At 35.0% G+C, this 17602-nt stretch overlaps 1 protein-coding gene across 10 annotated transcripts in view; it reads right to left on the reverse strand.

The window, feature by feature from the left end:
- The window catches only part of ESR1 (estrogen receptor 1), a 308851-nt gene that overhangs the window by 112374 nt on the left and 178875 nt on the right, over positions 1 to 17602 (reverse strand). For all 10 annotated transcript variants that reach the window (XM_039851343.1, XM_039851351.1, XM_039851348.1 and 7 more), the window contains exon 5: positions 9456 to 9791. In XM_039851343.1, coding sequence (XP_039707277.1) covers positions 9456 to 9791 — 336 coding nt within the window. The remainder of the gene's footprint in view (positions 1 to 9455; positions 9792 to 17602) is intronic.

The following is a 17602-nucleotide window of genomic DNA, read 5'->3' on the forward strand; positions in this document are numbered from 1 at the left end:
TCAGAACATCAGATAGATTCTGAAGAGAGGTAACTAAAAAGAGCAACACTACAGCCATGAAGATCACTTCTACTTTATGGAAAAATTGAGTTCTAACAGGGCTCAGAGATTTCTTAAAATCAGGCATTTCCAAGGTACCTTTCATCCATTCATTTATTCATTCAACAAGCATCTCCTAGCTCAGTTCATTGTTAATTTGAATGATGAGAATGAGTATTAGAGTCAGGAAGCTGATTACTGGATTCCTTGGAGAAATGGGGCTGGAAGAAGCCTTGAGCTCTACAATGGCTAAGACAACCATGCGTCCTCAAAGAAAACACAAGAAGCTTCTGAGGAACCCAAATTTGGGCCTAGTAGGAGGCATATCCAGAAAAAGTAGATCTTCTCCTCCTGGAGCCAAAACTGAACAAGGAGGAAACCCCAAGTAAAATGGTGGGGAGTCAGTGCTCAGAAGGAAGGGGACTCTTCCAGTGTTGAGCCGAGAAGGATTTAGAAGGAAAGAGGAAGAAGGAGCATCATCTAGTTCATCACAAAAAGAATGAGAAAGTGGTTAAAGTAGCATGTGTCTGATAACATTGAGCTCAACTGTTATTTTTTTCTTTCTTCTTCTTCCTGGGACAGCAGCCTCAGCACATCCTCCCAGATCTATGCCCAGTGGCCAATGAGGCTACCAGTTTTCTAATTATCATTTTTTAAAAGGCAATAAAGAGCCCACAGCTAGATATTTATCCAAATATTCATTTAAATATATAGAACTAGAACATAAACTTGAAGTATGAAATTGATCTTGAGGTATATTAAAATTATAGTGAATTTTAGAAAAGGTATAATCTTTAATAAATCAAAGTAACAGTTTTATGACACAATTCAAACTTCCGGAACAAAAACTCAAATGTACTTTGTTAACAATGAAACTAAGAATCAGTCAATAATGAAATTGAGGGTGATGCAAAAATTTTAAATATAACAGCTTTTGCAATCATATATTCTTCCTTTTTTAACCTTCAGCTAAAGGGTATTGTATTTGTTGATGAGTTTCACCGTGTATAGTTCAAAAGTAAATTAAGATTTAATAAGCTAACGCTTTTAAAACTAAATCTCCATTCATAGATAGATTATGTAAAGTGCCTTTTAAATATTAACAAATTTCAGAGCAAGCAATAAAGAGATAATCTTTCTCTATAGCTAGATATCAAAAAGCAACTAGGTAACATATGTTTTAAAAAAAGTATCTCTTGTCAGAGATAGGTAGGTAAGTTTTATCATATTTGCTGTTGTTTTAAAATTGTAAAAGGGAAAAGTTAATGCCTTGATATGATCTTTAGCTAGCTCAAATACAAGTACTTTACAATTAGAACTTGACTATCACACTTGCATGATATATTTTATCATAATGCTCTCCACATCTTGATTCTGAGTAGAGATACAGCAAATCAAAAAAATATGACCCATTGAGAGAAAGGAAAATTCAACTTATAATTGCCAACATTTGAAAATTCTGATATTCTGTTAGTTTAAAAAAAAAATACTTTTAAAACTACTAAAATAGTCCAATTTGCTGATTATTTTTATTAAAACTCATCATGCAAAATTAAGTCAACTGGGGGTTCCAGTCCCAGATGGAGACATAGGAAACTCATGAATTCACATCCTCCCACATGCATACCAAATCTACAGTACTCATAGAGAAATTCCCTTTTAAAAATAAAAAAAAAAAAAAAAACTAGCTAAGCAATTCCTACACATTGGGAAAATTAGAAAATAGCTATGTCAAAATATGTAGGAAATACTGAGACACACTCTTGCCATAAATACCACCTCTGGTGGAAAAAAAAACTCACAATTCTCAGCTTCTCTCTAAAAAGTGAAGGTTTCAGACTCAACATCTAGCACTCCAACTTTTAAGACTTGTGCCTGAAGAACAGGCCCCTACAGCACCTACCTCTAAAAGCCAATGGAGCTTATATTCATGAGACCCGCAAGACTATAGAAAATGAAGAAACTGTCACCAGGCTTGCAAGGACTCACTGCAGCTATCCTCCCAGGGCTCAGCACAGACAGAACAGACAGAAATGCCCATCTCCCAGTCTTTCCCTGAAAGAGATCTATTCACATACTTTAAAAGCTGCTACCTGAGGGTCAGGCTTCTAATTTAGCACTATCTAGGGCCTAACTGACATCCTCACCAGAGATGGGGAAGCCAGCAGGCACCATCTCTGCATTCTCCCTGTACCCCACTTTAAAGCACCAATATCTCCGTAGAAGGAGCTGGTAGACACAGCTGGCACCCAGGCTTCTGCAGTTTCCTCTCAGATGATGCACCCACTGATTGTCAATCCTGATGGTCAGTGGGGCTTGCATTTGCCAGTCCCACAGGACTGTAGTGAACAGTGAAACAGTTCTTAACCAGCTATCTCCTCAGGGCTCAGTGCAGAGGGAACAGACAGAAATATTTATCTCCTAGTCATTCCCTGCAAGAGATCTATTTATATTCTTTAAAAGATGCTACCTGACAGTGTGGCTTCCAATCAGCTTGCATTTAGGTGCTGACTGAGATCCTCACCTTTGGGATACTGACAGGTCTTTGCACACCCTCCACTTCTGGGAACCACTAAAAACAAAGAAGGCAGCTTGAACAATGGCAAAGGTTTAAGAGACAACTAAGAGCTAGGCTCAAGCTGAATGATTAGGTTTATTTTTTAAATGAGACCACTACTTTAAGACTAGAAGACGTAGCTGCTTGATCTAATGTGCAGAAATCAACACAGAGAGCCAAGGAACATTAAGAAACAAATTAATATGTTCCAAACAAAAGAACAAAATAAAACTTCAAAAACAGACCTTAACAAAACAGAGACAAGTGATTTATGTGATAAAGAGCTCAAAAGTATTCATAACAATGCTTACTGAGGTCAAGAGAACAACACATGAACAAAGTGAGAATTTCAATAAAGAGCTATTAAGAATGTGCCAAACAGAAATCATAGAGCTGAAGATTACAATAATTAAACTGAAAATTTCAATAGAGGTGTTCAATATCAAACTATGTCAAGTACAAAAAAATGATCAGTGAACTTGAAGACAGGGTAGTGGAATTCATCCAAATAAGAGGAGCAAAAATGGAAAGTGAAAAATAATAAATGAAGAAGAATGAAGATAGCTTAAGAGACTTGTGGGACACCATCAAACAGACAAATATTTGTATTAAAGTGTCCCAGAAGAAGGGAGAAAGAAAGAACCAAAAAGCTTATTTAAAGAAAAATGGGTAAAAACTTCCTTGACCTAAGGGAAAAAAAACAGACATGCAGATCCAGGGGGCCCAAAGAGTTCAAAATAAAATAAATCTGAAGAGCCCATACTGATACCCATTATAATTAAAAAGTTAAAGTCGAAGAAAACATCTTAAATGCATCAAGAGAAACTTGTTGTATACAGAATATTACCAGCAGATTTTTCATCAGAAAATGTAGGCCAGAAGGGAGTGAGATAATATATTCAAAGCGCTGAAAAAGAAGTCTGCCAACCAAGGAATACTCTACCTGGCAAAGTTGTCCTTCAGAATTAAATGAGAAATAAAGAGTTTTCCAAACAAACAAAAGCTGAAGGAATTTATCACCACTAGACCAGCCTTACAATAAATGTTAAAGAGAAAAGCCAAAATGGAAAGAGGCTAATTAGTAACAGGAAAATAGAGAAATATAAAACTCACTGGTAAAGTCAAATATATAATTAAATTCGAAATACTCTAGTGTTGTAATGGTGGTGGGGAACTCAGGAAATGTTAAAAGACAAAAGTATTAAAAATAACTCGAACTATAATAACTTCTTAATTAATACTGAATATAAAAAGATGTAAATTGTGACTTCAAATACACAAAACGTGGGGGTGGGAGAGACTGATATGTGTTCAAAGTTAAGTTATTATCAGCTTAAAATAGACTGTTTTAAATATGCTGTATATAAGCCTATGGTAATCACCAAGCAAAAGCCTATGATTGATACACAAAGACGAAGGGAAAGAAATCAAAGCATACCACTACAGGAAATCATCAAGTCACAAAGAAAGTAAGAGAGGGAGAAAAGAACAAAGGAATTACAAAACAATCGGAAAATAATTCATAAAAATGGCAATAGTAAGTCCACGCCCATCAATAATTACTTTAAATGAAAATGGACTAAATTCTCCAATCAAAAAAATATAGGGTGGCTGAACTGATAAAAATATAAAACCCAACTATATGCTCACTACAATAGATTAACTTTAGTGTTAAGGACAGATGTAGCCTGAAAGTAGAGAGATAAAAAAGATATTCAATGCAAATGGAAACCTCCCTCTGCAAAAAAAAAAAAAAAGGTGGAGTATTTACACTCAAATCAGACAAAATAGATTTTAAGTCAAAGATTGTAATAAGAGACAAAAAAAAGGTTATTTTATAATGATGAATGGGTCAATTCATCAAGTGACTATAACAATTGTAAATATGCACTCAACATAGGAGCACATAAATATATAAAACAAATATTAACAGATCTGAAAGGAAAAACAGAGAGCAATACAATATCAGGGACTTTAGTATCACATTTCCAACAATAGGTAGATCATCCAGGCAGAAAATCAATGAAGAAACATTGGACACAAACTACACCTTTGAGCAGATGGACTTAATAGACATATATGGAACATTCCATCCAACAGTAGCAGAATGTACAATTTTCTTAATCACACAGAGAACACTGTCCATCATATGTTAGACCACAAAATAAGTTTTAAAATTTTAAGAATATTAAGATCATATCAAGCATCTTTTCCTACCAAAAGGGTATGAAACTAGAAATCAATTATAAGAGCTGAAAATTTTACAAATGTGTGGGGATTAAACATGTTTCTGAACAACCAATGGGTCAAAAACAATCAAAAGAGTAGTAAAAAAAATATCTTGAGACAAATGGAAATGGAAACAACATCATCTCAAAATTTATGAGATGCAGCAAAAGAATTACAAGAGGGAAATTTGTAGTGATATAAACACCTACATCAATAAAAAAAGAGAGCTCAAATAAATAACCTAACTTTATACTCTAAAGAACTATGAAGCCAAAGTTAGTAGAAGGAAGAAAATAACAAAGAACAGAGTAGAAATAAATGAAAAAAGATTGAAGACAGAAATAAATAAAATTATAAATTTATTTTTTTTTTATCGGTAGGTATTACTACTGATGCCACACAAATACAAAAAAAAAAAATCATAAGGAATTACTATGAACAATGATAAGCCAAAGAACCGTACAATCTAGAAGATATGAAAAAATTTCTAGAAACATACAAACTAAGACTGAATCAATAAGCAATAAAAAATCTGAACAGACCAATTACTACCAAAAAGATTAAATCAGTATTCAAAAACCTCCCAGAAAAGTCCAAGATCAGATGGCTTCACTGGCAAATTCTACCTAACACTCAAAGAAAAATTAATATGAATCCTCAAACTCTTCCAGAACACAGAAGAGGAATAAACACTCCTGAAGCCATTTTATGAAGCCAGCATTACCCTGATACCAAAAATTTGTATGGAATCACAAAAAGACACCAGATAGCCAAAGAAATCTTAAGAAGCATAAAGCTAGATGCATCAGACTTCCTGATTTCAAACTATATTACAAACTTAAAGTAATTAAAACAATATGGTATTGAAATAAAAGCACACATATAGGTCAATGGAACAGAATAGAGAACCCAGAAATAAATCCATGCAATTAACCTATGACAAAGGAGCCAAGAATATGCAAAAAGGAAAGGATAGTCTCTTTAATAAATAATGTTGGGGAAAGTAGACAACCACAAACAAAAGAATAAAACTGGATCCGTATCTTGCATCGTACACTAAAATCAGCTCAAAATGGATTGACTTGAATGTAAGACCCGAAACCATAAAACGCCTAGAAGAAAACATAGCAGTTAAGCTCCTTGACATTGGTCTTGGCAATAATTGTTTGCATTTGACACCAATAGCAAAAGCAACAAAAGCAAAAATAAACAAGTGGGACTACATCACACTAAAAAAGCTTCTGCACAGCAAAGGAAACTATCAACAAAATGTAAGGCCAACTACAGAATGGGAGGAAATATTTTCAAATCACATATTTGATAAGGGATTAGTATAAAAATATAAAGACCTCATATAGCTCAATAGCAAAAAAAAAAAAAAATCTGATTAAAAAATAGTCAAAGACACTGAATAGATATTTTTCCAAAGAAGATATACAAATGGTCAACAGGTACATGAAAAGGGGCTCAACATCACTAATCATACAGATTAAATACAGATTAAAAACACAGTGAGATATCACTTTACACCTATTAGAATGGCTATTAATAAAAAGACAAGAAATAGTATTGGTGAGGATGTAGAGAAAAGTACAGTGGTTGTAGGAATGTAAACTGATGCAGCCACTATGGAAAACAGTATAGAGATTCCTCAGATATTAAAACTTGAACTACCATATGATCCAGAAATCCCACTTCTGGATATACACGCAAAGGAAATGAAAACAGGATATTGAAGAGATATCTGTACTCCCATGTTCATTTCATTACTCACAATATCCAAAATATGAAAGCAAGCTTAGTGTTCATCAATGAATAAATGGATAAGGAAAATGTGGTACATATACATACAGTGGAATATTATTCAGCCATAAGAAAGCTGTCCTGCCATTTGCAACAACATGGAAAAGATTTGAAGGCATTATGCAAAGTGAAATAAGACAAACAGAGAAAGAAAAATATTGCATGGTATCACTTACATGTGAAATTTTTTTAAAAGTCCAACTCATAGAAGCAAAGAATAGAAAAGTGGTTGCCAGGGATTCAGGGATGGGCCAATAGAGAGAGGGTGGTAAAAGAATACAAACTTTCAGTTATGAGATGAAAACAGCTGAGGATCTAATGCAAAACATGGTGACTGTAGTTGCTAATACTGTATTGTATAATTAAAATTAGCTAAGAGGGTAGAACTTAACTGTTCTCACACACACAGAAAAAGAAACATGTGAGGTGACAAATGTGTTAATTAACTAGATGGGGAAATCCTTTTAGTGTTTATTTATATCGAATCACCATGATGTACACCTTAAATATCTTACAATTATATCACTTATACCTCAATTTAAAAAAACGAAGTTAATTCATAATTTCTGTTATATTGATAGCCATTCTGAAGATTATCCAAATGTCCCATGTTGGTTCTGTATCATTTCGCAATTTCAGATTCTTCTAGAATTGATTTTCTTGCTATTCTTTTTATTAACGATGTTTTATATTCCCTCTTTTTAAAATTACTATTATTATTCTCAAACTATTACCACATAAATGTCTATATTTGATTGTCATTGTGGACTATTTTTTAAATGACAGATGGTATCTGGATATATCAAAACTTTTCAAAATGTGACTTTTTCAATTTTTCTGAAGAGCTTGACAATCATTTCAAAGTTTTTGCAGAAGATTTTTTTCTGCCCTCATTTTTCATCTTTTCTAAATCAATGACTATTTTTATTCTGCTTGGTCAGACAAATAGGGTTTTGATTTGCACTGTATTCTAATAGTACACACACACACACACACACACACACAATTTCTTTTTAGCTTTTATAATTTTTTAAACCATCAAAAACAAGATATAGTTTGGCCCAAGGATTTTGAAATTATTCAGTTTTTTTAAACTAACATAATCAAATTATAGCACTCTATAATTTTGCTACATATCACATTATTATAAAAACATTTAGTTCTAGGTTTAACAATGGGATGGCTAAGCATGAACATAAATTTTCCTTCCCTTTATTTCTCTATTTTATTCTTAGATTCAGAAGATTATTGCCATGAATTCTTCATCCACTGATAATGGATCTGAATTTAATTCTGGTTGTTCCAAACGCCCTTCAAATTTTTATAATTAAAATGTCATGATGGGAATCAACTGATAAGTATGAAAAATATATATTTGAGTCCAGCAATGCTCTGAAACTAATATTACTAAGACTTCACATATTTCAGGGAAAATATATGCTTATAACACAATAAAACTTAATAGCAACCAAAAGTTGGCTCCCAGGGATATGTCCATTATTATTATTTTTTAATTTTTCTCTTCTCTCAAAGTAATAAAAGAGGCAATAACAAATATAAAAATTAAATCTATAACCACATTATATTTAGATTCCAGTATTTGCTTATCATGGATCTGCTTCACATAAGAATGCTAAGGTAGGGAGGTAGGTGCTCAATAAAACTCTTAATTCCAAAGATGGCTGGCAGTTTTTATTTGTCATTAGGACTGACCCTGTCAACCTAAATATGCTTGCTAATCCCCATGCTTCCGTATAACCCAGTCTCCACCACCTACATGGATGCTCTTTACCAAGTCTGGATGACAACATCACTGGCACCTTAATCAAAAGACCACATGTTTATATGTTAATGTACGCAAATACATAAAACACTCTCTAAGGCCATAGATATGTTCACTTGGCCTATAACAGATCAGTGAACTCTGAACTGCAAGTGCAACACTCTATATTCATTTAGTTTAATAGAAAGCATCCCATCCATCAGAGGTAAAGATTGATTTTATCTACTAAAAGAAACCAAATGAGACAATCTGTCTAAATCCATTATTCATTTGATCTATAAGCTCAGGAAAAAGACTTAACTTCCTCTTGCCTTGATTCATCTACATTAGCTCCTGAATGGTTATGAAGGAGGTCATTTTCTAGTCTTGTTTCCATAATAAGAGTTCTCTCTAAACAATAAGAACAACTGTCAAGTTTTACAAGAACACTAGTTCTGAGAGACTCAACTGAAGGACCAAGTGTCACTTCTGCCACTGTATCTTCCTACAAGCTCCCTTTAGGATTAGAATGAAAATCCAATTAATTTTTCTATTGTATTACCTTTCCCCTGAAATATCAAGACTAGACAGTTGAGTAAATAATTGGTATTCAGTAAAGAAACCTACTATCATCTCTTTAGTCCACAAAGATTTTAAAAGACCTTTAATCTAAAATTGTTCATTAATCATTGAGATATTTTGAACAAATTCCTCAATATTAAAAATATGCAGATCGAGGATCATTTAATTTTAAAAATTTTAAACAATGTGAACATATATTAGCTGCATTTATTATGTGGTGTTTACCTCGGATTTTTGGCTGAATAAGATGGTTAATAATGTCAGGTTAAAGACTTTAATCTTCTAGATTAAGATTTTAAAACATTATTTCTTAATTTCCAGGAGATTACAATGTACCATACTAAAAATTAACAAATTCTGATATAACTTCGAAACCAATTAGATAACAAGCTACTGTTTCCCACTCTTTTTCCTATGACTTCACAACCAGTTCATGAGTAGTTACTGACTCTTAAAAATAAAAGTTGAGCTTAGTGCTCTTACCTGGTACCCTCTTTGCCCAGTTGATCATGTGAACCAGCTCCCTGTCTGCGAGGTTGGTTAGCAAGCCCATCATCGAAGCCTCACTGAAGGGTCTGGTAGGATCATACTCAGAATAGATTAGGGGGGGCTCAGCCTCCAACAAGGCACTGACCATCTGATCTGCTGTCAGGGATAAGGCAGGGCTGCTCTTCTTAGGGTGCTTAATCAAGAGAGGGTTTGACCACATGCTGGCAGCTCTCATGTCTCCAGAGGACCCCGCTTCATTTCTGTTCTCCCCATCATCTCTTTGGCGCTTGGGTTTCAATATTCTCCCTCCTCTTCGGTCTTTCCGTATCCCTGAGAACAGAGAAAAGAAAAGTTTATTCTTTTTCTCATGTACACTTGTATACTAAAACTATCTTCAATGCTAATAACCCTTTATTCTATTTAAAGAAATACTTTAGGGCACAGGTGCACTGGTGAGTGTTTGACAACCAGCTGTCCAAGACATTTGTTTTTTAAAAAGGCTTTGATTTGTAGCAGTCACCAATTTCCATGGTGTAAACACTCCTACCACGGCAAATTTTAAGCTACTTGTCTGACATTAAGCAGCTTACAAAAATCCTGAAAATTGAATAGGCTTTTGTGAATAGGCTTGTGTGTGTGTGTGTGTGTGTGTGTGTGTCTGTGTGTGCATGTGTCTGTGTGTCTGTGTGTATCTGTGTGTATGTATGTTTGTGTGTGTATAAAAGATGCTATAAAAGAACAGAATTATAATAGTTATTCTTGAAATATAGCTTAGCATTGAACACTGCTTCTGCTGTGAATATTCTTTAAATAATAAACTAAAAAACAATTTTTGAAAGCATTTAGTAAACATCCTTATCATTCAAGTAGACCTCTTAATGAAAGACACTAAAAAAGGAATGACATCTGAAATGTTTCTGGCAGCCTCTGGACCCCAGAGGTGCTTGCTAGGTCTTCGGAGCTGCTAAGCTACACTTCATCACCTTAAGAACTGACCCAAGACCCTCAAGTAGGAATCCTTTTCTACTTGTAAGTAGTAACTGTCGCATTACCAGTGACATACCAGTGTCATTACCAGTGATCATATTGCACAAATACTTTATAGTAGCTCAAAAAAATCAAACTAGAATAAAGTAGAAAAAGTGAAAAATGACCCAACTTCTACTTCTATTTCAACCTAGGTTAAATGAGAATTGTTTATCAGAACCAATGACTATAGGCTGTGTCGCTATGGAACACACAGCCAGTTCTTAATTATATAGAAGGATGGGACATAGGAGTGGCAAGCACAGTTAAAATCCAAAGATAAAATTAAAAACATTCTCTGCTCCCTACCAAGATATTTTTCAGAATTATTTGTAGAGCAGCAACATAAATTGTTATGAATTTTACTTAAGCTCACTTCCTTTTGTCTCACTTGTTTTAACGAGCAGTGGAAAAAACAAAAGACCTTACTACCAGTTCACAAAGCAGAAGGGATAAAACAATTCACTTAGATCATGCAAATATTAAACAGGCAACCTCTTGATAATCAAGACATTTATTTGTAGCAAATATCATTTTGGCTTATAATGCCACATAAACAAGATGTACTGTCATTTGATACAAAAAAAGAAAAAGTCATTTCCCAAAATAGTTAAGCAAAATTCGGCAGCACAATACAGATGTCATACAGTAGATATACTGGAGTACACATATTATAAGCTCTCAATTTGTGTCACTTGAGATTAGACAACACTTGCGTTAATGCAAATTTCTTTACACTACCTTTTTTAAAAATCTTAAGTTTACAATAATTCAAGGATTATCCACTGGTTTCATATAAGAGATTGAGAAAACAAACTATCTCTCATCCAGCAAACCCAACATAAATGTGAAATGCTACCAGTTTTAATGTTATCTCCCTGGGTTAATTCTTCTCTAATACCCTTGTCATGCAAGGCTCAGTATAGAACCTCCACGTGGTAGCACTCGATGTATGTAAATTTGAATGATTCTAATCCATCAGGAAGTGCTAATTTAAGGGAATATTAAACTAATAAACACAGGCAACTGGGATGAGAATGAAAGGGAGAGAGACAGTGCCCAGGGCACTCTTTAGGTGAGGACTCCCTTCCCACGCTGCCCGGAATCTGGGAGGTGTGCTGCAAAACAGTACAGGGGCTGGGTCCTGGCAAGGAAAGAGAGGCTGAAGCTACATCAACTGCTTAAAACAAGTACGTCCTGGCCCTAAAATAAAAAATCTGTCTTAATGTGTCGAACTAAGCGTTTTGAAAGACAATTCCTAATTACTTTGGAGTTTGTTTAATCATTCTATTTCTCATCTTTCAAATTCTTTGGCTTAGCCATTGTACCTCAGGGAAAATTAATATACTATCTGAATATTCATTAATTAATACATTTTCTTGAATTCTTTGTTTCTAATATTCTACTTTTAAAATTATTTTTTCTAAAATGATTTTTTTCTTCTTAATACTCTACACCTCTACAAAAAGCTGGTATAACTTCAGTAATTTTTCCAGTTTCCTAAGACTACGTTAATGTACTGTTAAATATTCCAAACATTTGCATAATCACCTTTCTTTTGTTTCTCAATAATTCCACATTATTCATGAGGTATTAAAAAGCCAAGCAAAGAAATACACTAAAAGCTTCTTAATTCAACATGTTGAAGAAAACAGAAGTGCTGATTAGTTTAGAATTAAATAAAGATAAGAACTAATAAAACTTGCTTCAGGAAAATTTCCATGCATCAGTTCTAACGCTTTCCCTTCAAACACCAGCAATAAATTCTATAAGGTAGGAACTGTGATAGTCCCCCATGTAACAGAGAAAAAAAGTTTAGAACAACTATCGAGCCCAAGGATCACATCAAAGGCAGCACAAAGATTTGAACTAGGTGAATTATGTCATTATAGATTATTATTATCATAGTTTCTAAGTGTATCAGGTCAAAGGACTGAATTGTCTAGTTCATTTTACTTAATGCTCTTTCCCTCCTTCCTTTCATACCCAACAAATTACCACAAACTAGGATTTCTTCATAGAATTTCTTCATAGATCTCCTTCTTTAATCGCTTCCTATCTATTTCAGTGCCACCATCCTAGGTCACGCCTCTACCCCTTCTTGTCTCAATCAAAGCAGCAGCTCCTAATCTGTCTCCTTGCCTACTCCAACCTTCTTTCCAATCCAATTAACTACAGGTTGATTATTCCATTCCATACCCTTTTTATCCTGTCATTTTCTTTCTAAATCTCTCAAAGCCTTTCTGAGTCTACAGCACAGGAGTTGTTTACGCTCTTGGCAGTCCTTAGGGGCATCAGAGGTGGTGCGGTTGGGGGTTCTGGCTACCCCATTTCTCCCATTTGTCTAAAGCTATGTTTTTATATGTGTGTGTTTTGTATTTGGATTAGAGAAATCACTTATTTTTAAAAGGGTTTACTGGTTTTATTTTAAATTGTAAAAGCCACTGACCTACCGAATAAAATCAAACACTACATTAAGACTCATGAATTTCCACAAATAATCCCAAAGTACTTTTCAAATCTGTCTTTACAGATGTCCACGAACCTTTATTTTTCATTAAAGAAGGTTGGACCTGTGCCATTTTTTATAGTACTTTCTAGCATACCCACCTGTGCTCACTTTCTACCTTTCTTATATCGGCCTCCAAAATCCAAGTAAAATCTCATTTTATACACAGGCAGTCTTGCCACCCACCCTAGTCTAGCGGCTCTACCTTCTCCATTCTTACAGCTTTTCTTTCCTGGGTCATTGATTGAACAACTATTAAGTGCTACCTTCTATTTTTAATTACACCCGAGTTCTCCCTTCCTGAGCTATGGCCTGGAACTTCCCTCTAGGCAGGAAGTTGGAATGATTATAGAGCTCACCACATTTATTGTCCCCTTCTCAAGAAATACTGCCCCATACTGCCTGGTATCCTAGGCTTATAAACAATTGCTTTATATATTTTTAATCCAGTTTTTTAAAAACTTTTCTAAACATTTAGAGGCAAAATGGTTAGAACCAAACAGTGAAATAAACAAATCTATTAATTGAAACTCTTTTATCTCCTGCCCACAACTGATAGTTCAAGTAGGCAGAAAATCAATATGGATGGAGTTGACCTCAACAACACTATCAATCAACTTGATCTAATTGATATTTATAGAATACGAAACGATAGATGAATACACATTATTCTTAAGCTCTAGTGAAATAGTCACCAAGAAAGACCATATTCTGGCCCATAAAAACACCCTCAATAAATCTTAAATGTAGAAATAATATAAAGTATGCTCTCAGACCAGAATGGAAATAAACTAGAAATTAGTAACAGAAAGCTACCTGAAAATATTTGGAGACAAACAATATACCTTTAAAAAACATATGAGTCATAGAAGAAGTCTCAATAGAAATTTAAAAACATTTGAGTTATCAAAATTTCTGGAGGAAAACATACAACATTAAATGCATGTATTAGAAAAACGTGTTAATAACCTAAGCTTCCATCTCAGAAAAGTAGAGAAAAAAAGATCAAATTAAGCCTAAAGCAAGCAGAAGAGAAATAATGAAAATTACAGGTGAAATTAATAAAATAGAAACAGGAACACAATAAAGAAAAACAATGAAACCCAAACTGGTTCTTTGAAAAGATCAATAAAATTGATAAACTTCTAGCTAGGATAATTAAGAAAAAACAGAAGACATAAATTACCGATATCATAAATGAAAGAGGAGTCACCATCACTGGTTTTGTGAACACTAAAAGGATAATAAAGAAATATCATAAAAAAGCCTATTCCTACAAAGCCAATAATTTAGGTAAAGTGGACCATTTACTTGAAAGGCACAAACTGACAAAACATACACAAGGAGAAACAAATAACTTGAATATTCCTATGTCTATAAAATAAATTGAATCGATAATTAAAATACACAGTATTCTGGTATTTGGCATAAGTATGGTGGTTTCACACATTATTTCTAAAAAATATTTAAGTAGCTAGTCTAAAAAAGTTACATATCATTTGATTCCAATTATATGACATTCTAGAAAAGATAAAACTAGAGATGTTAAGCAAATCAAAGGTTGCCAGGGGCTCAAGGCAGGAGGAAAAGGTTGAATAAGGAAATTACGGGCTATTTCATAGGGTGGAGAAACACTAGGGTCCTTTGGGGTGATTAACCAATGTGAATTAATTGTTCATAATAAGCTGACTTGGGCACAGATGAGCTTGATTCCTCCTGGATGGGTAAAGGGCACCTCCTTCCTCTTTCCTCCCAAACTAAAGCGCTAGCAGTGCCTCCTTCCATTGTTCTTCTTGTATCAGGAATAACCACGGCCCGCTACCATGGCCAACCATGTCATCCAAGCCTAGTCTGGGCTGTCCTTCGTCCCAGGCCCCAGAGCTAGGTTCCTATTTACTGTGGCAATAGGAACTCAGCAGTGATGGAAGGGAGCAGGTGCCACACTACAACTGAAGAAAACTTAATTAACGGGCTGTCATCTCTGCCTGGTCATGCCTGTTGCAACATGGAGCATGTGCCCACAAGTTTACAACAACCCAGGTCTCTGCCCTGTTGTGCTGAAGTTGTCTGACTAAGAAGCACTTGAAAAACACAAGCTGCAGAATAATACAATGATTCTTCCTCACGATTAGTATATATTTATGTTTATGATCAGGAAAACAAGACCCATATATGTTATTGTTTTTAAAATTAATTCTACAAAGCAAGTGCACAGAGAGTATTATTCTCCCTCTTCATCAAATCATATTGGAAAATCATAATTTACTTAGTTGATATTTGTCTCACATTTAATTTAATTTTTTTATGGTGACATTGGTTAACAAAATCTAGTGAATTTCAGCTGTACACTTTAACAGTAAAGCATATATATGTTTACACTGTGTGTTCGCCTCCCATAGATTTCTTTCTGTCACCACGTATTTGACCCTCTTTACCCCGTCTACCTCCCTCCGCCCCCTCAAATTTAATTTTAAAAGGGATTGCATTGTTTCTGTTCTGACCTGTTGCTGCACTGTTTTAAAAACGTCCCTTGTGGAAGCTGAAGTGACCGAAGAGGTAGCCCTCGTGTAAGAATGCACTGTTTGGGAATGTTCCCGAGGTCTAGGTGGAGAGTACCAAGAATGAGAAATCAATTACAGATTACCACACCTTTAATTGCATGTCAAATCATACTGCCTTATCCCAGCAACAAAACCGAGAGTCAAGGTCCAAACCAAGTGAGGGGTAAGTCAAAACCACATGTGTTCTCAGTGACATACATTTGACTTAAAAGTATGATGTCCGCTCTTAAAACTACTGTGCATTTTAATAAAAAAATTCTACTAATAAAACCTTGCTTCTAGAGACAGCTGTGGCAGGCCGTTCTATAAGAATCTGATTTATTAATAACAGAATTTACAGGATGAAGAGAAAAGCAGTACTTATTTTTCTTGCCTGGCTTCATTTCCCTGTAATATCTTAGTGATGAGTCTCCTGCTGGCAGACATTCTGTAGCCAAGAAGAATAAATAAGACACCAGGGTTCAGCCTGTGAAGATCTCTCTCTTTTCTCCCGTTCCTTAACAGTTCCACAACTCAGATCTACAGTTTTCCTTCTGCAACTTGTAATAGAAACAGTTTGGCTGCCTACTTCCCCATGGGTATCTTCTTTGTCTCACGCTGGTCTGTGGAGAGTTGGGTACAAATAAAGTCCCCGTTGTCTTTAATGTGGATATGGATGAGTCCTCCGAGCCTCACTTGAGTCACCAATACCCAGTTACACTCTCTCGGACAAGAAGTGCCTGCCAGCGGGACAGTCATCACACAACAATCCTACAACTGGATCACAGACGAGTTCACCCTAGCAGGCACTTTAACAGATCCTCAAGTGGGTGCCTGTCATATTTCTTGAAGCTTAAAAGGGGTTATTCCTTTTCATAAACTCTCATTTGTGAACTCTGTCACTTTAAATATATTAGAGATCTCTGATAGCCCCTAGAATCCTCAATGAATACAATATTACATGATGAATTTGTGCCTTATCCTGGTGGCTAACACAAAATCACTGGGACTCCTTTCTTAAAATATCCATCTGAACAAGTACTAATATCAGAGAATGATGAAATTGAGAGTTTTCAAAAACCCTAATGATCACAAAGTTCTACCACCCTTATTTAATAGCTCAGCGAAAGGAACCATCTCACTCTCACTACCAATATATCAGGAGCAATTCTATATCACCATACTTATGCCAAAGGAGTTACGTATTGCCCCAATTCAGAAAATTCCTCTCTCTCAAATATACCTAGATTCAAAAGTTTCTTAACGCTAAAGGATGTACCCAGTTCTCTGTATTTCCTACTAGGCTCAACTCTGTGCCTTGTAAATAAACTGGCTTTCCTGACGAATGATTGGTGAATGTTTTATGTACTGAATTGAACCAGTGCCTTTAGAAGAAGACAACATTCCACCGAGGGCAATAGCATCACCCCAAGGCCAGTCTCTCCTCTACAGAATTTCCATTTTCCTTTTCTCTGACTTTATTTCAGTATTAGCAGCTCCTCATTCAAGCCAAACAAAGTAGCTGATTTATTATATTGTGATTTATTCCTGAATATCAAATATCTCGCCCCATCTGATTTGAATTCCATTATTCGCTCTCACAAGTTCTTATCCAATGTTCAGAAAAATTAATGCATCTCGATGCAGGCAGCGTGTCCATATCTGTTTACTTCACCCAATACCAACTGGATGCTCTGCTTACAATTGCCAGGGCTGAAATTGTATTGCAAAATATCTTAAGCAAGCTAGTTTATCAAAGGTCAAATACTAAATATATGTTGCTCTATAATGCATGTCTTTCTGTGGGAAGATACTTAGCAACCTGACATAACTACTGATTTCCTATAAAAACCTAGATATTACCGCTGGAGAGGGAGCAAGCGAGAGAGAGAGAAAGAAGTTTTCAGTCAAAATACAAAAGCTGATGTCAGCGACGTCTAAAATAGTTAGGGTAGCAGAAGAAATTCCAAAATAAACTGGCCAGAACACTCCTAAACCCAGATAAGATGCATGTGTAAACAAACAAACAAGGAAAAACAGTTCAAGATAGGTAACTCATCAGGCAC

Source organism: Pteropus medius, unplaced genomic scaffold, assembly GCF_902729225.1.
Source record: "Pteropus medius unplaced genomic scaffold, Ma_sr-lr_union100, whole genome shotgun sequence".
Taxonomy (NCBI): Eukaryota; Metazoa; Chordata; class Mammalia; order Chiroptera; family Pteropodidae; genus Pteropus; species Pteropus medius.